Below are 21125 nucleotides of genomic sequence, written 5' to 3' on the forward strand. Positions count from 1 at the left end.
GCCGCCGATTGTTAACCGCCTACGGGCGAATAATGACGAACGCCTTCACCAAGGCAACCGTTATGGGTGCTTTTTTTGTTAAATGTATCGCCCTAAATTAAAGCACCAAACATTGTCCGTTAGTGTGCATAATTGTCGGTTTTTAACAACGCCCCACGATGGTATAATTATTGATGGTATAATTATTGCATTATCATGTATACATTTTGTATTCTACCTTTGTTCATACTTTTTTTTTGACCTACACGTTTGACATCAAGCCACACTGATCTGACTGGCGTGCCAGTGGAATATTACCCAACTACATGTTTAGTTTTGGCCTGGTCATGCTGGTGCTGAATTTGAACGCATTCAGGTTCAATATCCGGTTCCTTTTGTCAGAGCGCTATTGTATATCCAAGGCCGAAAGAAGTGTAGAATGGTAGGTCCGGTACCCGTCAGCATTAGTGGTTGTAATTAGGACCTAAAAGTTACACTCACGACACCAGTCTAGGCAGTACGAGAGAGTCACGCATCGGTAGGTACTGGCTACGTGCAGGATGACAAAGAAACTTGCACAGTCATCACGTCTATCCATTACACGATTTGCTATTTTCAGGTTGTCACTCCTCCCCCCCCCCTTTTTTTTACCTTGCCCTTCGAGTTAAGACCGTTGGCTAAGAGGAAGTTACCTTATTAGCCGCTATGGTTGCATCATTTCGTATATATGAATCTTTCAGGCACTGACTTATTTTCATTCTGTGACAGAAAACGCCAAAAAAAGATTCCATAAAACATATTTTGGATAAAAAAGCAGTGTCCAGTAATATAGTCCAGAGGACGGAGATTTTGGACAGAATGACCCTTAAGGTCCTGGTTCACGGTGCGCTTGCGACGGTCGAGTTTGCTGTCATATCACTGCTCACATTGCCCTGCTCTTCCTACGTGTCAGGCAAGTTACAATCGGTGTAGTATAAATCTCGCTTTTCTTATGATTTCTTACATTATTCCTTCTCGTTTTAACTGTAGATGAAAGGTCTCGGTTTTTAAATACAAGATGTACGTTGACTTTTAAGTCGTTCAAAAGTTTTTGTTAATAGACAACGAAGTCCATTCGTGATGTTTTACTTCCCCCGGCCGTTTAACGCATCAAAAACAAGATACATGATCTCAAAGTTATTTCCATCTTGCCAATTTCGCGCAGATAATATCTTAACAACTTCACATCGATATCACATAGGATTTCATGCCGAATCGTTTACAAGTTATGTTTTAACTGATATGATAATTGCTCGTTATTTTACCTATATTTTTTCAAAGGAGAAATCTGCGATGGCCGTATAGCCAAATATTTTTTTTTAAAGACATGCTCTGACTGTGTGTCAAATGCCATGCTTGTATCATCAAAGGCACAATTCCCCCAAATATTTCCCCTACCTGCCCTACAACAATTGTGGGTATTCAATGGGATGAATGATGCAAATACTTATAGGAAATTAAAAACACATATTCCTGTTTGGTGCTTGTTTAAAGGTGATACAGTGCGCCTAACAATGGTCACGCCCACACCTTATGGGGCGGGGATTTCGCAGTCCTCAGCTAGCATCAGCTGTTTCCGTAGCAGTCCTGATGCAGACGCCGCACTAAGCTTCGGCAGGCCATTCCGGATAGCTGTGCCAGAATCCACCATATACGCATCTACTACCCTCCCTGCTGGCAGTAGGGAAATAGTGAATGCCTCAGTAGGAGCGATCACACAGGATCTGACCTCTAGTGTTGATGCCACTGGGTTGTTTTATTGTGAAGGTTCCAATAGAGGGCTAACAACGCGGGTATACAGCATCATCCACAGTGTTCACAGTAAGTGCACAATACTGTTGAAGTAAATAGCGAGCTTCAAAATGTATAGGATATGCCATATCACCATAAAATATACATCACCCATTTAAAAAAGCACTGGGAAAGATTCCCATATCTGGCCATCACTAATTTTTCCCTTCAGTGACCTATCAACCATCAGAAAGTGATAATATGTCCTAAAAAGTCAAATTTAGCAGGGACAATATTGAAGAATATACTGAGAAAACACTTAGAAATTTTCAGACCAGTCTCATAGGGTTTGTGCACAGGGTGACAAGTGATGGCCAGATATGGGAATCTTTCCAAGCATTGTGCCCACTGATGGATTTTTACCAAAGAAAAAGGTGACCGCCAGTTATATCTCTAAAATGTTCGTAACTTCGAAACGTATGTCTGTTTTTGCCTGCAGGGAGGTTGGAAACTGTTGATGGACTGGTGACAAAGACGGTCAACAAAGGAGAAAATGTGACCCTCACGGTCACCCAAGTTGGTTCAGGTGGCCTTCCTCTCTGGCGACGAACACGGAACGGAGTCCTAAACTACACATACCCCGACGCTCGTCAGAGCAGTATCAAGGTGCCACCTCGGGAAACTGTGGATGGGGATTTGTACACAGCCGTCGCGGATCCGTTCGATGTCAGTGACAATCATTTCAGTATGACTAGACTCATAGTCAGAGGTACACACACTCTCAAACCTCACAAATCAGATTGACCTGTGAGCTGGGACCCTTTCCCTGGTACAAAGTGACACATGTCTTTGTCAAAAAGACCTGACTTTTGTTAGTTTTGTCCCAGGAAAATTTCGTTTTGTATCACATCGTTGCAAAATATAACTTCATTTTGTCAAAGGAGCCAGATGATTTGCCACATTTTATACAGTTTATCGGAGAGTAAATTGTTAATCATAAACTTTGTGTTATTCATTTTAATTTAACAGGCTGTGTGGCAGGCAAGTGGGGTCCCCCAGGATGTGAAAAGATATGCAATCTGTGTTTCAATGGAGGAGTGTGTGATGATGAGACAGGAGATTGCATCTGCCCACCAGGATTCAGTGGACCAAACTGCCTCACAGGTAAGCTCATTGCCTGGTCTGTCTGTCGGGCGGGCTGTCGGTCTGAGTGTGTGATCTGTGCTACAATGGAGGAGTGTGTGATGATGAGACAGGAGATTGTATCTGCCCACCAGGATTCAGTGGACCAAACTGCCTCACAGGTAAGCTCATTGCCTGGTCCGTCCGTCGGGCGGGCTGTCGGTCTGAGCGTGTGATTTATGTGCTTCAATGGAGGAGTGTGTGATGATAAGACAGTTGATTGCATCTGCCCATCAGGATTCATGGGACCTCAGAAAGCCCGTTGCCTGGTCTGGCTTTCTGTGTATTGGGCTGATGGGCTGGGCAGAATGGTTTTCATTCTGTCCGGTGTGTGATATGTCTGTACATCGGTCTTTTGGGCTACCCTTGCTTCAATAAGGAGTGTGTGGTGGTGAGACAGGAGACTGTATCTGCGCACCAGATCACACATAAACGTATAAGCTGTCGAGCTGTAGATGACTGCATTGGCATGGGCGTCGCGAGGCGGGGGGCAAGGGGGGGCACTTGCCCCCCCCCCCCGGAAAAGCAAAAAAAAAAAAAAAAAAAAGGAAGAAAAAAAAAGAAAGAAAGAAAGAAAGAAAGTGGTGTAAATTTAATGAGTTGGGGGGGAGCAAAATGTCCCTGCCCCCCTCTAAAACTGATAAATCGAGAATGTGTTGAGAAATACAAGCATTTTTTGGCCAATTTTTTTTTTGCCCCCCTCTAGAAAAAATCCTGGCGACGCCCATGTGCATTGGCGTGGTTGGGAAGGGTGGAGTCTGTCACCTCCATATACATGTAGTCGGTTTGTCATCAAAGTCGTATTAATATGCTGAGGGGATGGTGAAGTCTGACAAACAGATTAACTGATTTTGACGCATGCAGGCACAAGTGACTCGGAGTTTTGACCAATAGTGACACTCTTCTTGCTCCTTCCGGTAGCAGAGAATATAAGGCGTATTGAAAGAACCTATTCGCTTCTTCTCTTGCGCTCTAGGTTTTAGTTACTGTTTAGTTTAGAATGATTGTGCTAACGGATTCTCTACAGTATAAGACTGGAAATACTGCTTGAAATGCCAAAATTCTTTGTACTAGTTAACAGTATCATACATGATATGACATCTTGAATGGTAACTTTGCTAAACAAAATACTTCTCAGCTTAGCTGAAATCAGTGCTTATCATTTCAACACCATTCTACACAATAAACAATCAAATCATCCTGATTTTGGTATTTGTGCTTGCAGCAGCAACCGGGTACGCCGACCCAATGTTTTAATTACATCTTTCAATAATTCGAACCTTTTAATAAAGACTTGATAGTATTTACAGAACTATCATCTGTTATCTAGGCGTAAGAGCCTTTCATTATAGACACATTTAAGTTATCAATTAATTATACAGAATTATACCTGAGACGTACAACACTCGTTTTTACAATTGTTATGATTATTTCTAATTATTCGTACCCCATTTGATATTATGTTTAGTGTCATTGCTGTGCATGATGACTACCAGGTACGACAGTGTTTTAATTCATCATTCAATAATTTGAACCTTAAAGACGTCTTGATGGAGACAATATTTACAGAACTAGGGTCTATCATTTAGGCGTAAGAGCCTTTCATTTAGCATATTTGCGTAATCAATAATAGAATTAACCTTGAGACTTCTCTCCTCTTTACAAGTGTTATGGTTATTTCTGAATATTCGTACCACATTTGATATTATATTAAGGCAAGCTTTTCAGAACTATCTTTTTTGGTTTTGTACAATACCAAATACCTTCCGCTGGGGATAAATCACGCATACTATGGTGCAAGTCTATTCAGACTTGTTTGCGTTCTGAACGCATTAGATCGCTAGAACAATTCCAGCATCTCATCTAGTAGATCTGATCTTTATGAATCTTACTGCCAACCTGCAATTCTCGTTTTATACCTCCGTCAGAGACTACTTCGACCATACCTTGATTGCCACTTGTTACGGTGGATTTCATTTGAACCTTTCAGCTTTACAAAACTTTCCTTTAGGCTTCAGAGCCTTTAGCTATACTTATAATTGAATAATCGCAAGATACCACTCGTCTATTACATTATGGCTGTTTCTGGATTTGTACCCCATCTAACATTGCTGTGTTGACTGCCAGATACGAAAAACCAAAACCATATTTGGAAAAATGGAAACGTACACCTGAACTATGCAAGACAACTCCTTCAGGCAAGGGTAGCAATGTTCGTCTCTTATAAATACTGTTTGAGACATTGAACAACTATGAAATTACAACCAGACTTAACAACTGTGTTAAAAATTGTGTGTTGTCGTTGCTGCTCGCAAGCGTGAAGTGATCTACCTTCAATCCAACCACGCACACATTCCTGTGCCACTCCCTATTCAAATTACCCGCCCTTAACCACTCTACCGTGTCTCATTTACATATCAATGATAAAGCAGATTTATTCTAATTCGTCCCGGTACTCAACCGAATAAATCAATATTTATCATTTCAACACCATTCTACACAATAAACAATCAAATCATCCTGATTTTGGTATTTGTGCTTGCAGCAGCAACCGGTATGAACTATAAAGAACGGGTCTGTAATGCTGAATCCCCAAAAGGATTTAGATATTTAACATCGTATTGCAATCACTCTCTTGGATATATTAAAGTATCCTTCGCTGTCTCTGATATAGCGTCCATGACGCTTGAACAGCCTGTTGGATATCTGCTTTGATAGCCGCTAAGACTCCAACAGCAGCATGGGGCTGCTCTAGGAAAACTCGAACCTTCCCTCTCAAACTCTCGAGTACTTCATCGGTTTATACCTCTGTGAAATCACTTTATACTCTTCTTTAAAATTTGTTTAAGTTTCTGAACACAAAAGAAGGTCTTTATCTGAAGGGAAGACTTTGACTCACTTGACATACAATTCCAACATTGCAACTGTACATGTTGACAATAATTACCTCTCAATAATAACTGAATTCACATTGCCGAGTGCATGAGATAACACGTAAATACGTAAATTAAAGTGCGGCTAACTCACTGAGTCAATTAGACCCGGTAAGACCCGGTATATGAAATAAGGGCCTTGACCATGATTCTTATATGAAATAAGATGTGTACTGAACGGTTTTTACCCTATTTTGGCACCATCTCAGAAAGAATATCTGGTGTAATTGGATCTTTCTTTGGCTTAACCAGTGTTCTTGTCAGACCTTTAGCGCGGTGTATGACACGAGAGGGTCTTTGGTTGTATCATGGTCCCCAACTAGCCATGAGATGAACCCATGATATGGCAGATAAAGAGTTTGTGACTGTAGGTGCATGGTGATGTTGCAGAGTTCCAATATGGATCAGGTATAAGGCTACCGTGTAAGGATCTGCGGGTAGGGATGTTATTCCGTGCAACTCTGCCTATTGTCGCCATCTCGTGAAGGATGATCTGTACTGCGAGACTGTTGATGGGGCTTGTGACTCGAGTAGCATGGAAGGCAGTTGACTGGCGAGACTATATCCAGCTCTTGACTTTTGGCTGATGGAGGAATCCGCTGCCTCCAATTATCGCTGTTGAAGATGAGCTTCCAGAAAGGAAAATAACAATGATTGTTACTTTAACGAGATTAAAATCATGCGTCAACTTATTAAACACTTTCTTTATTAAGTGCATTTAATTAAAAGCGCATTTCCCACTGCTTATTGCTATAACTATACTCTGAATACAAATAAAAGCTTATTTGCCAAATCTGAATCAACATCCGCTGGGGAGATCAATTGTAACTTTTACAATACCAAACATCCGCTGAGGATATCACCATATTTTGGTGTAAGTCTGCTGAGACTGTCTTGTTGGCGTTCTGAACGCATCTCGTTTTATACTTCTGTCAGAAACGACTCTGACCCTAACTTTATTGCCACGTAAACCACTAAACTCTTGTATGGTGATACTCGTGGCTTTCATATTAAACCAATGTGGTTATCTTGGCCAAGACTAGGCCAAGTAATAAACTACGCTGACCATGCATGTTTCCATAGAAGGGTTAACTTGAGGCCAATTTCACTGTCTTCGATTCTCTCCGAGTCGAGCTTCGAGTCATCTCGCTATCTGACCGATGCCCAAATATTCTATTGAATCCCTTTTGTACTGCCAGTGCGTCCAGCGTCGGTGGAACAGTTTTGAAACTGAAGGAACTTTACTCCGAACAAGACTAGTGAACTTTGTTGAGAAACAGATGTAAATACATCAGTGAAACGGGATTCTAAATACCTTTGGACTTACGAATCTCAAGTTAAGCCTACTAGAACTAAATCTTCTCCCTGGTTTTGAAGGAACTGGCAAACTCAATCATCGTCTAAAAGACATCTTGTATTTCTACACTTCTCCGCCTTCGCACTAGACAAAAACACTTTGCTAATCCAAATACATTCTCCGCCTAAGTTGAACATGTGCTCTCTGACTTTCTGAAAGCAATTGTTATAAAATGGAATAAGATGGCAAAATCTCTAAACCATCGTTAAGCAAGTCATCTATACATGACATGTATGCATAATTCTGCATTTCTGACCTTCTGAACCAACTTCCTCAACACTTCAACCCCGTTTTGCGCATTTTTAGAACCAACCACTTTTGGTTTGAGCACTGTGCTCTCTAGTCTATGGCTTTCTGAAGGAAACTGGAGTGTTCCAAGCCGTCCTCTAAGACCACTATCCTTGTTCTTGCAATTGCCCCCTTTTCCAGCGGTCGTACTATTTTGGTACACTCAATTTAAAGACACATATGATGGTAGGAATTGGAACAATTGGAAAAACCAATTTCTGTGAAACCCAGGAAAACCTGATTGGTCAAACGCTCACAAGGTGATATTAAGATTTTCAGATCAAACTTCAACGTGAATCAATGCGTTGTCAAGGAACAAAGAAATATGGGCGTATCACCAAATTTGATGCCAGGGTTTTTTTTTTTGATGCCATAGTGATGCCAGGGCTATCTACTCCCTTTTCGGACGACATTCAAATGTTGTCACTGAATTGAAACTTACAAAGGATTAATGATAAACGGCTTTATTATGGGTTTCCAACAACTTATATGGCAGAACATCGATTCAATCTAGGGCCTATATTTCGTCTCAAACAAGTAGAGTGTGGGTTTTCAGAAATTGACCATTTTCTGGGACTGGTTACATCTTATAACAAAAGAACTAGTGTAAAAGTCCCCACAATTCACGGTGGGAAAGCAAATCTCCAGAACCCTCTTCGTTCGGAACCAGAATTCTCTCCGTTCTCAAAAGAAATCTTCTGTGAATTTCAACATCTGCAACTACATTTTTGCAAATTAAAAAGACTGTAATTTAACTTAGCTTCGTAAACTGGCTTTCTGCTTTCTGCTTTCCGATCTTCGGTCCCTCTGCTATTGGCGACTGTCTTCTCTTGATTGATACCGATGTAGGGGCGAGCTCTGTTGTCAGTAGCCATTAATGTAATGTAGCTTCTTAAAATGAGATGTCGAATTGACTTTAGGAGAGCAAAACTGCCGTCTCTCCCATTTGCTGATATAACGCAATGGAAGTACAGCGCCACAAAAATTGTGTGTTGTCGTTGCTGCTCGCAAGCGTGAAGTGATCTACCTTCAATCCTACCACGCACACATTCCTGTGCCACTCCCTATTCAAATTACCCGCCCTTAACCACTCTACCGTGTCTCATTTACATATCAATGATAAAGCAGATTTATTCTAATTCGTCCCGGTACTCAACCGAATAAATCAATATGTATTGAGTTCCTTGAATTAACACAAGATCTTTTCACTGCAGTAACGAATACACAAATATGTTGGATTGCTGCTTTCTACAGCTTGTGGTAGACACAGATTCGGGTGGCATTGTGAACATGAGTGCGGCGGCCCAAACGACGTCATTCAGAGTTGTTCAGGGAGCCAGTTTGGTCTGCCGGACCCTTACGGGAACAGCTGCATCTCAGGATACTCGGGTAGATACTGTGATACAGGTAAGAACTAATTTGCACAAGTCGGTTGTCAGAGGTACCATACAGTCCCCAAAAAAAGGTGTCCGGCGTCTGACTATTTTTAAAGTATAATTCAGTGTTGGAGCAAAGGCTTAAACCTTCAAGGCCAAGGCCAAGGCCAAGGCTTTGACCCTCAAGGCCAAGGCCAAGGCCAAGGCTTAGACCTTCAAGCCTCGAGGCCAAGGCCAAGGCTTAACCCTCAAGGCCAAGGCCCTGTTTTATAAAATGACCACTGATATAGAACTAATTATAGTCACATGACTCATCATCACGAATCGCCCATTAAAGGGAATATACATCATTTGCTTTTGCTGTAATTTTCAGAAATGGATGGAATTGGGGGGTTGGAAATATAAAGCAAATATAGTTACACTAACTTTTTGGAGGTTTTTGGTTCGAAAATGCTATAAAAACCAAGAAAAACGATCATTTTCCTGTAGTCTGGTTCCCTGACTCCATATAAGAAGAAACAGAGCAGTTTACATACTTTGGGGGAATTGTAAGGTCAGGGAACCAGTCTAGCTGGCTCGTACCCGTTTATAGGTTTGTAATCGATTGCAAACAAGTGCAATGGTCAATTGGGGCTAGTATTTGAAAAAAAGCCAGTTGTTTCCAACGCTGATCGGCCGATCAGCGTTGGAAATTGATACAAAAATACCACTTTTCTTGAAAATGACAGTATACCAGGTGCCATAATTTTACAGGATGCTTTATACTGTCATTTACCAACATCCTGTTAAGGTATTTCGCAAAAACTTGGTAGTTTTATTTTTCGATGTTTGCAAGTGTTGTATATTCCCTTTAAGAAGAACAACATGTCTTAAATTGCAATCAACATGCTCGCATACACCGTTTTATGACTGCATTAGATCTAGTGCAGGTCTTCAATGTGGTTTAACTAAAACAAAATAAAGATTTACTTCTATATTGACGCACAATTCTCCCAAGTGTAACAAAAGGGGGATCCTAGAAACTGATTGGGAAATGTTTATTTGCTGTGCCAACATGGTCAGAAATATCAGCATTTTCTAAAACAGATACATGCAAATCTTTATCAGGGAGACATACAACCAATCAGATCTGGGTCATTCCACCGGGTTGGGAAGCAGTGCATGTTACATCCATATATTTGGTTATATTATTAAAAATATCAATGCATTATAAACAATTGCTTAATATAATATTTGTCTTAGGGTGTTTCAATATTTGAGAAAGTTTGAAATCATTTGAAAGTACTTTGACAAAAATATGAGCAAAAATGTATTAATTCGGATGTAACATAATTGACACTGTTTCAATGTTACATCCAAAAATTCTTTTTTTTGCCATATTCTACACGTGTATGTAAAATGTTACCCAAACTGACATTGCATATTTACAACTGGACACCTAAGCACCAAGACAAACTTTTGTTTTGGTATAGTCAGGGTTCAAATATGGCAGAAACAATACCTCAAGTGTGGATGTAACGGTGTAAAAATCACTCAATGGAAGTGTGACATTTGGGGTTTACACCGTGTAAATGTTACATCCACACAAACAAGCTATCATTTCTGCTCCATTTGATGTCTGACTACCATAACAAAAGCTTCTCTTATTGTGTTGCATCTATAGTAAGAAGTACGCGAAGTAAATTTGGGTAATATTTCGAAGAAATTTTAAAAAAAAAGATAACAAATGTCATATTTGGACGTAACACTGACACGGTGTCAATGTTACATCCAAAATTACATTTTTTGCTCATAATTTTGGCAAAATACATTGAAATGATTTCAAACTTTCTGCAGTCGTGAAACACCCAACAACAAATATTATGTAGAGCAACTGCTAGCAAGGCATTCATGCTTTTCTTAATATGGTCATATGTCACACTTTGTTCCCCAACCCGGTGGAATGACCAATCTATTCCATAATTGTATGCAATTTAAGTGATCATCTCATTAGCCCCACAAGTGTACAGAATATTTTTGCAGCAAATCTACTACAATGGTAACAACATGTGATGCTATAAAAGTGGAAGTGTGCCCAACACACAAATCTACAAGGGGTTTCCCTCCTCCATGGTAATACGATTAAAATGGTAACAGCAAAATTTCGAACAGATTTATCTGGAAAATGCAAAAATCTATGGGCCTTGAAGGGCCTTGACTCAAAATTGCAAGGCTGTGATCCCTCAAGGCCAAGGCCAAGGCCAAGGCTTTTGCCCTCAAGCCTCAAGGCCAAGGCCAAGGCCCCAAAATCCAGCCTTAAGGCAGCCTTAAGGCCAAGGCCCAGCATCAAGGCACTACATCACTGGTATAATTTTGACCCGGAAAAGTTTAATTATGACCGGAAAAGATTAATATTGACGCGGAAAAGTCAAATATTGACCCAAAAAGTTTAATTTTGAACCGGAAAAGTATAATTTTACCTGGAAAAGTTTAATTTTTCACCTGGAAAAGTATCATGTCAAATATCAACCGAATTCCGGGCCAAATCTGATCCGGCAATTTTAGATTTTATCTGAAAAAACCCTTAATTTCACGCCCAATTTGAAAGATCGTACCGTTCTAATGTGTTGTTATGTCTGTTTAGTATGCACTTCAGGGTCATTTGGTGCTGGATGTACGCAGACCTGTCATTGTCAGTCTGGAGACTGTGATCCGTACACGGGCGAGTGTACGAATGGATGTGAATTCGGGTGGTCGGGCACGAGTTGTCAAAGTAAGTTGATTTGGATACAATTTTTGATACATTATTGTAAAGCACTCCCACCTATGCAGCATAGTCAGTGTGGTAGTCAAAGTTGAAATACGTAAAAGTGTGACCTCACTATACTTCTTTCACTGGCGAGGATAACACAACAATTTCGATTCTTTGGAGAACAATGAAACGCGAAAAACAAGATTCTTTTGCCAATCGAGAGACGAGCTTCTGGAAAAACTGAAACATGGGTACATTACGTACCTTGAGTTTTCCTCTTCGTTAATAATTTGTGATGAACCTTTGGCCAAAATAAAGTTTTATTAGCCTGTGATAACACGCAGATATCCAACCTAAAGAGGCATTTACTGGTATTTCGAACCCCATTTCAAATAACCGTATTCAAAATTTGGATGTTCGCATTTCCCTCACATAATATGTTATGTTGTGGCTAGTTCTTACATGTATCCTTACACCCTTTATTGTCTGTCATTTATGAGGATGAAACAAACGAAGTTATTTTTTTTAGTGTTTCAATGTATTTTTATTTGGTTCGCTAACCCATGAAGTTCCAGGTGACTGCCCAGTCGGTTACTATGGTGTACAGTGCCTGAGCAAGTGTCATTGTTTCGATGATGAACCCTGTAGTAGAGACAGTGGTCTTTGCAGTAATGGTGCGTGTGCTTTAGGATTGCATTGTGTGTCAGGTAAGTAACCAAAATATGATTGATATGAAGATATGATGATTCTAAATAAGAGTATTTCACATATTCGTTTTCTTTTATTATCAGGTCAGTAAAATAAATAAATGAGTGAAGCTCAAAATATTCTTCAACTAGAACTGGTACTCTCTTCACCAGAGTGTTTTAATATGAAAGTCTCTCGTTAGTACAAACTCAGCTAAACCTAGCCAATTTCTTTTTTGTTATATCAGAATTATGTATTAAGCGGAATGCCGTTCCAAAACATTCTGCACATAAATGCACAGTCACTACCAAGTCCTTATGTTTGCTATAAGCAGAATTTGTATTAACATTGTTTGTATAAATGAGAGTCATCATTTTAAAAACATGTTTTGGTTTGGTTTGTGATATTGAAGAGTATAATTTATATATCGTCAGTCTAGTTCAATGCCCTCCTCCTCGTAAGCATATTTACATTGTTTATGTGAACTTAATTTTTACACAGTTAAATCGACTGCGATTAAATTCTCAGGTACATTTGATTGTATTCAATGATTCGTTGACTGCGAGAAAAAAAAGTTAATGAGATGAAATTGCGAAGAAAAATTACAAGAAAGATTAAACAAAATCACATTTTGACGTGCTTTCTTTAAATGTTGGACTTGAAGTACCAGAAGCCTGTCCTGCAGGATTTTTCGGAGCAAACTGCGTCAGGGCCTGTCACTGTCTGAATACTGCAGCATGTAACGAGAACTCGCAGTACTGTGTTGGATCAGACGGCGAATGTGAACCTGGCTTCCAGTCAGATGTCCACATTAACAACTGTTTGTTTGGTAAGAGACGTGTTCACTGACGCTATATTTCGACACCAAACAAATAGATAATATTTAATTCTACGGGTAATGCAACATCTACTTCGTAATGCTTAATAGAATAACTGTGAGAAGAGTTCGGAACAATCAAGGGCTAAAGGGAAAATACTTTTTAAAAAAAAGATAAAACGTTTGACAGGTTGGGGAAAAAGCTGAACATTCATCCATTGGCAAACGTTAATTTACTCAAAAGAGAAAGTGTAATAATTTTCCCGAAATTTAAATCATGCATGTATTATGCAATGTAACATATTTCTTTTTAATTTTATTTTGCATAACGCAAAATCTGACGTCACCTCTGACGTCTAATATGCCTTTAATATCTACGACATAATAATGCGATGGATCTAAGACAATGACGTCACGCTTTGTTTGCATGTGTGCTTTCCTATGAGATCCACGGATTGGCTGGCGTCCCCAACTGCCTCACATAGAAAAGCGCACATGTAAACAAAGCGTGATTTTATCATGCCTAAGGTATGATGCTATTGGAGGAAAAAATCATATTTCAATATAATTTCTAGATTCTATCACACAAAAAAATCGAATTCTATTCTTATTAAATCTGACAACCAAAGCTTATAGGTATAAAGGCCGAGTTTGCGAATGAATTGTGCACATTTTGTAAATGGGTTTGCTATTTATTTTGCTGGACTGGACCTGTCATCATCCCTAAAATATCTTTCTGTTCGGTGTTCTGTTGCTTTTCTCAGCCTGTTCTATAGATACTATCATGGTGTGTGCATAGAAGGTCTCTCACTTGTTGACCCCTCTGATCGTACCTTCACTCGCAGCACACGTTTTGCAATCTCCTCTCATCCCTTCACTGTATATGTTCAAAATGCTAGTACTATAAGATATCCTTTCAGCTTTTGATCTCGTACTCATGCACTTGGAACTCCTTACCCGAATCCTGTTTTCCACCAACGTATCTATTCCTGTTCAAAAGAAAATGTGAATATATATCTTCTCTCTCCGTAACGTTTTTCCTCCATACTTTCTTTTGTAGCCCGCACCTTGAGCTGCCTTCTTGCCTGGTGATGGGCGAGTCCCATGTTTTTTAAAATCTTACAGGGACGTCAAAGTAATATCAAATCTGTTTGTTTTCTTTTCCTCAATGATTCCCAAGGCATAACCGAGTTCAAGGTAGTAGCAAAGACCAATCCAGGTCAGAATGTTGACTTCAGATGTGCAGCATCCTCGTTCGATACCCTCCCAGCCTCTTCCATCACCCTATCAACCTCCCCTAATGGGAATGGAGATACTTTTCGCATCACAAGTTCTGCAACTGTCAATTGGGTGCTGGTCAACACATATTCTGTACCCGGACTACGGACCAATGAAAGCATTTACTGTATTCTGAACTACAACATGATAACTACAAGCATGTCCTTGCACGTAGATTTTTATGGTAAGTCACCTGAACAGCGTTGTCGTACCCAGATAGTTCACATCACAGAATATGAATATTAAGGCTGAACAAACTAATATGCATTTTACTTTTAATACAAACCACTTCCTTGCATTAGGCCTACAGCAGAGAACCAACACTCGCTTTCTTATTTCATTATTGTTTTGCAGTGCAGTTTGCTAGAATGTTATATCAGAAACAGATAATCAAAATGTAAAGATCTGGTGGCTGTGTTGAGAAATGAATAGGAGTATAAGCCGCAAAAAATCGTACAATTTAATATACGCCGAACAGGAATCTGTACAACTTGGAAATTTATTAGGATATTTTTTATTCATATTTCATTATTGAAGTGTTTGTCATTAATGACGAATTATATTTAATACGATCTCTTGTCCCCCTCCGTGATACATATATACATATATACGGTGAATATTATATAAAACTGTTTCTTCGGAGGAACATGACACCGTTTACAGATATAAAGCACGAACACAAGAACGATTTCCATCAATTGTGTATTATTCATTTCTAGCCAGCCGTCCCAGGCAGCAGTGAACAACAATCATCTGAGCAAGGTTTGTTTGAAGAGCGTTTCGGTTGAAACAATAATTTGCAATGCGGGGAAAAATCCTCTGAACGGATTCAATCAAATCTCTCTCAGTCTTTAAACCTCTAACGGAATAGTTCATTTATTTTAGCATTACCTCAGCTGAGTCTGCCACCCAGTGTGACAGTTGCATCTACATCAGCCACGGTCAGCTGACAGGCATGGGATTCCGATGTGGATGCAGGATATGGACCGGTCATTGCATACACAGTCTACTACTCCGTTGCATCCCCCATATCATGGATTGCTGCTGATGCTGTGCTAGTGACAAACCCACCTGAGACTACGTACAAGGGGGGGGGGCCAAAGGGGGCCATGCCCCCCCCCCAAAAAAAAAAACCAATTTTTTTTTTTTATGTGACGTCGCAATAAAGGCAGGCAATGAGTACACCACCATCTTTTCCTCAAAAAAACATTGGTTAAAGTGGTCAGAAATTGCGTCAGATCGCACCACAGAGCATCTAGAATCCAAAAAAATTTAGGGGCCCTTAAGCGGGCCCCGAACTCCACGCCGTAATTTTTGACCCATTTTTTGGGGGGACAGCTCCACTGTTCAACCATTAAACCCAAATACTGAATACATGTTCAGTGTGGCTGCAGCGAGAGAGAGGGGCCAGGAGGAGAAGGACCAATGTGTCCTGCAACTCAGTTTACATTGACCCTACCTGAGTTACCACCAACACTAACCACCGGCGGTCCTGCAGCCATGGAATCGGCCACGCCATCCACTCAATCAACCATGGAATCAGCCACATCATCCACTGAATCAACTACACGTGTAAAGAACCTACCTCCGATAGCATATACAACCTCAAATATCAAAGGTCATACATTACAATGAAACATTTTAGAGATGCTTCAAAACGCGCAGTGTGTTTGAGGGATTCCGTTATGTCTATAAAATTTCGAATCCAAGGACGACCGTTTAAGGGAAACATGCCATTTGTTTATTGTCAGTCTAGTTCAATACCCTCGTCCTCGTGAGCATATTTACATATGTGAACAAAATTTATTCAAACAATTTAAGAGGAGATTCGTTTTGATGCACTTCAGAAACTGCGTCTAACACATCTCTACATAAAACAAAAAATTATACCATCGGTGCGCCTGTAATGTCAATACCACCGGTGTTAAATCGAAAACCACTGTTTTTGAAGTCTGACAATAATAACATGATTTCTCATACCCTGCAAGAGTCCGCTGGCCTGACTCTTGTCATGTTCCGTTAACTAAAGGTGACATCAAAGATGACCTGCAAAAGCACTAACATGTTGTTTCAGTCTGACTGTTGGTGAAAGAGAGAAAAACGTATTCACACATCACGGATCAATAATAATACAATATTTTTAATCAAGGCTACTTTTTCCCATTATTTTTTGTTCCTCAGCGCCAACTCCCCCACAACCAACCCCATCTGGCTCATCAAGCATAGTCCTGATTGTTGTCATTGTCGTCGTCGTGATTGTCGTGATTGTCGTGACTGTGGTTTCAGGCATTTGTTTCCTGCGTCATCGAAGAAGTAGAAGAAAGTCCGCAAAAACACAATCAACGGGAGGGCAGGAATTGGTGAGTATAAGTGTCAATAAATGATATATAAATGGAGAAACTAGTTTGCACTTTGACTTGGGCATGCAGGGCATAATTATTCTCCCTGTCACCTGGATTAGCCTATGGTTGATTTTCAAGGCTTTTTGTTAATAATTGCTTTCAAATACAACGCTCCAAGCCCATTTAGACAATGATCTTCTAGGTTTACTTTTACTTTGCTCGGCTCATACTCACTCTGTTTTATTTTTTCTTCAAAAATTGGGATTTGAGGATGTCAACTCCTTTCTTGTCTTATAGGTGACATATGAGAATGAAATGTTTCAGCCCAATGACACCAGTGTGACAGACTACGAGAGGGTCGGCCATGCTCGGCCAGTATCATACGATGACGTGAGTGTCGCTCCATCGCCAACTTATGAAGATCCAGGCCTGCCGTCCTGGGCCCAGAGCTGGAGTATCCCATTGAAGAATATGATCATCGGCGAAAAGATCCTGGGCAAGGGAAATTTTGGAGAAGTTCGCGACGGAGCAGTGATGGTTGGAGGAGATATCTCAAAAGCAGCCATAAAGACACTAAAGGGGAAAACTTTAAATGTCTCAGATAGACCATTATTATGTTGGTGCCATCTTGATTTTTTCCCATTCTAATCAACGTGACCAAAGTGAGACTGGAAGGAAAAAATAGTCTGGTTCCTATTTGCACCAAAAAGTTATTATTCAGTACTGTTATTGGATACAGGGAACATGACTGAAATGGTGGCAGCATGATAAAGGTATATTGATCGTTCGCGCTGAGGCCAACTTTGAGATGTTTGTGATGCTGTTCAACACATATGGGTAGACCCCTTTGTGTACCCATTGTCAGTTAAATCACAAAGCAAAGCACACTTCAAAGAAGACTGCTGATGTCAATCAATCTTTTGACCATTGCTTTAATTCCAATTTGATCTTTTAAGTGAAGACGATTATTAATGGTGCGTAAAACAAGTAAGTTCCATATGAAATTCCAGTGGCGTAGCCAACCAAGGGGTGTATTTATCCCCCTCCCCCAACATTTCGTAAAGATTGCCCTTTTGTTATCCAAGTGTCCTTTTTTTTCACCCGCGTTCCCCACCTCCTCAATATTTGTTAAGATTGCCCTTTTGTTTTTAAACAAGTGCCCTTTTTATCAAGCGGCCTTTTAGAAGTGCCCTTTTTTGAATTTCGAGTGACCGTCGGCAATGTACCCTTCTGAAAAAAGGCACCTATTATCTGATAGTGTCAATGATCATCCAGCGCCCCCATTGCAAGCTACCAGCACCCCCCCCCCCACCCCCACCAAGTGTCCGGAGAAAAATAGCTGTGATTTCAGCACAGATGTGCAAGTGCCCCTTTTCAATACATTTTTAACCATCCAAACAAAAATTACCTTGTTACGCCTCTGAATCCAGTGAAATGTCATGGCCGAGCAGTTAAGAAGTGCTCTTAAGAGCACCGGACTCAAGCTCTGGTGTTTCAGAGGCAGCAGAGTGTGGGTTCGAGTCCCGGTCTTGACACTTGTGTCTTTAAGCAAGACACTTAACCATTATTGCTTCGTCCTTCGGATGGGACGTAAAGCCGTAGGTCCCGCGTGTTGTGTAATGCACGTTAAAGAACCCAATAACGCTTATCGCTAAGAGAAGAGGTTTGCCCCGGTGTTTCTTGCAGTTGCTCCGGTTATAACTCCTCTATGGAGGAGAACCTATACCAAAAAGAACCAAGAAGTTCATTCTGTGTTATCTTTATAACAATTTATAATCAAGTAAAGTAATCTTATTCTTCAAATTGTCACAGCGAATGCATCAGCAAATGACAGGCTGAATTTCATGGAGAAATTTCGGACTCTAACAACAGTTGGACAGCATCCAAACGTGGTCAGTATTCTTGGAGCTTGTCAACATGAAGGTACGTGAAATCGTTAAATAATTCCATCAGAAGTCGAATGATATAATTCTGCAATTAGAATTTTCATTGCAACTTCATATTCCGGAAATAAACCGGCTGATTTGTTAACAAGTGTCTACTCGAGAAACAGATACTTCACTTTGGTTTAAAAGTTTTCATTTTTCCTCGAGAAACAAATCATGATACAGGAATGTAGTCTTGATATCCCAAAGTTAGACTCTCGAAAACTCCACAGATAGGGCCTATATCTTCAGTTTTATGAGGACAGCAAATTTCTTTCTACCAGACAATCTGTACGTTGCATTTGAGTTCATGCCAAATGGTGATCTGCGCACCTACCTGAGAAATGCCCGATCCCTGGGGGACGATGATCAGTCAACTCTGTCTTCTGAGAAGCTGATTCAGTTTGCTTTGGATGTTGCCAAAGGAATGCAACACCTTGCTGCACTGGGGGTAAGTATCACGTTTGCTATATAGGCCTAAGGACTCATAAAGAGCATTTATTTCTTGCCCGTTTATGAAACCGAAGATTTTCAAAAAGCTGCGGTCATAACTATGCTTACAAATAAGAAAAAGCTGTCTAAATGTCACTTGTATCTAGAGGAAACCAAGCGGTTTAGCAGTTTTTTAAATGGTCGCCTACAAATTCGGTCGTGTATCATGCAAGACATCCGCAAGTTGACATCCAGTTTGTGACCAATAATATATAAAGTAACGGGATTTTTGTTTCGAAGATTTTCAATTATTAAGCACGTATCTCACTGCAGATAATCCATCGTGATTTGGCGGCAAGGAACATCCTCCTTGGCAGTCAACTAGTTGCCAAGGTTTCTGATTTTGGCTTGTCTCGAGGAGAGGATATCTACGTCCAAACTTCGAGGGTTAGTATTTTTTATAGAAAAAGGAAATAGTAACTTTTTTTATGTCATTGCATTGTCATGGTAAACGGCTCTACTCATAAACATTTTCATAACCTTTCATTTTGTATACTTTTTGAGAAAGAACTTACGTCCTTCTTTGATATCTCCTTGCAGACTCCGGTTCCTACTCGCTGGCTGTCTCTGGAGTCGTTGACTTCCAAGATTAACACATTGAAGAGTGACGTGTAAGTATTTCTAAGAATGCATTTGTGAGTATAGAGAATATTAAGAACTAAAGACAACTCGAACATCGTCATTGCAATCAGTGGTTGCATTCCTTGTGTCTTTGTTTTCTTCTAATTTCCTAGATGGTCCTTCGGAATCCTCCTGTGGGAAATTGCAACCTTAGGTAATGTATTGTGTTTTTTTAATTGTTATTATCCTGTTGTTTTTTTATCGATGTCATTGGTCACTTAATGTGCTTGAAAAAAGTACCTACCCGGAATTTGGCTGAGGTGTTTATGTTCAACATTTGAAACAAGTGCACATGCAAAATTCATCATTTCTTCCACCTCTCAATTTTGTTTTTGTTTGTTTTCCTTTTCAGGTGCAACTCCTTACGAAGACATTAAATCTAAGAATCTTTTGTCGAGGTTGGAGAATGGATACCGCATGTCCAGACCAAGCAACTGTGATGATGAAATGTACGACATGCTTGTTGAGAGTTTTTGTATAGGCCTACTTACGATGGTTGTCTTCTGAATGCATTTTACACTTCACAAATAAGACTATAGTATTGAACTTGTAAAGGTTCTTTGCTTTTTCCTGTGGCATAATTATAGTCTATCATTTAATTTTACTACTTTTAGTGTTTTTCTTTTCTTTTTTAGATAAATGCAAAAACACACTTCGGTACTGCAGTACACTGTTGTAACTAACAACTAAACCTGATTTGTTTCAGCTACAACTTGATGCTACTGTGCTGGCAGGACGACCCGGCCAACCGACCTCATTTCAAGAAACTGGTGACTCGCCTGACAAGTATGGCCGACAGCCAAAATGAACATGTGAGTGTTTTGAAATAAGGTCGATTTAAATGAAATTGCTGGGGAAGAAAAAAACTGTTTAAAATCTCTGAAACATTATAACTAATTGTTTTATTTTATTGTTATTCGTTGTGTATGAAAATAAACAAATGCAATGCAACATTTTTGCGATTTTGGATAGTCAGTGGCCAGTTTTCGCTTAGCACATAATTTTTTCTCGTCAAAATGTATTATATATGCATTGGATAGCTCTGCCTGAATAAATGGATCAAACATCTTTGCACAATACTATTCTCATCTTACAGATGTATATGCGACTTCTACCGAAGGCCGAAAATTATATGTACTTGATGATTCGCCCTGAGCTGGACGACAACTGACGGTAAAGAGACATAGCACCGACGTTGAAGTATGAGTGACGGTTTAACAGTGGCGGATGGGAGGGGGGTGGGGGTTGCAACCCCCTTCAGTAGCCGATTTCAGTATAGCCGATGTAATGACACGAGTATAGAAAAGGGCCAAAAACAATATAGGAATGCAAAACTTCATAAATGTA

General features: G+C 40.0%; 1 protein-coding gene across 1 annotated transcript; it reads left to right on the plus strand.

Moving 5' to 3' along the window:
- Window positions 1–1532: 1532 nt before the first annotated feature.
- On the plus strand, window positions 1533–20964 carry LOC119736613 (tyrosine-protein kinase receptor Tie-1-like). The gene is made up of 20 exons (XM_038210628.1): window positions 1533–1839; window positions 2249–2518; window positions 2779–2913; window positions 8764–8916; window positions 11509–11637; window positions 12186–12323; window positions 12968–13132; window positions 14301–14582; window positions 15284–15339; window positions 15782–16016; window positions 16580–16758; window positions 17038–17318; window positions 18551–18663; window positions 18950–19116; window positions 19431–19544; window positions 19698–19768; window positions 19892–19932; window positions 20131–20227; window positions 20485–20590; window positions 20875–20964. Exons 1-20 carry the CDS (start codon window positions 1533–1535, stop codon window positions 20947–20949), a joined length of 3114 nt encoding a protein of 1037 aa, XP_038066556.1. The 3' UTR covers window positions 20950–20964.
- The last annotated feature ends 161 nt before the right edge of the window (window positions 20965–21125 follow it).

Source organism: Patiria miniata, unplaced genomic scaffold (genome assembly GCF_015706575.1).
Source record: "Patiria miniata isolate m_02_andy unplaced genomic scaffold, ASM1570657v1 HiC_scaffold_3, whole genome shotgun sequence".
Taxonomy (NCBI): Eukaryota; Metazoa; Echinodermata; class Asteroidea; order Valvatida; family Asterinidae; genus Patiria; species Patiria miniata.

Excerpts from the sequence above, each read along its gene's own strand:
- LOC119736613 (XM_038210628.1), top strand. The coding sequence starts at position 1,533 with ATGGTCACGCCCACACCTTATGGGGCGGGGATTTCGCAGTCCTCAGCT. Across the intron at positions 8,917-11,508 it reads GGGTAGATACTGTGATACAG|TATGCACTTCAGGGTCATTT; the intron begins GTAAGAACTAAT and ends ATGTCTGTTTAG. Across the intron at positions 13,133-14,300 it reads CATTAACAACTGTTTGTTTG|GCATAACCGAGTTCAAGGTA; the intron begins GTAAGAGACGTG and ends ATGATTCCCAAG.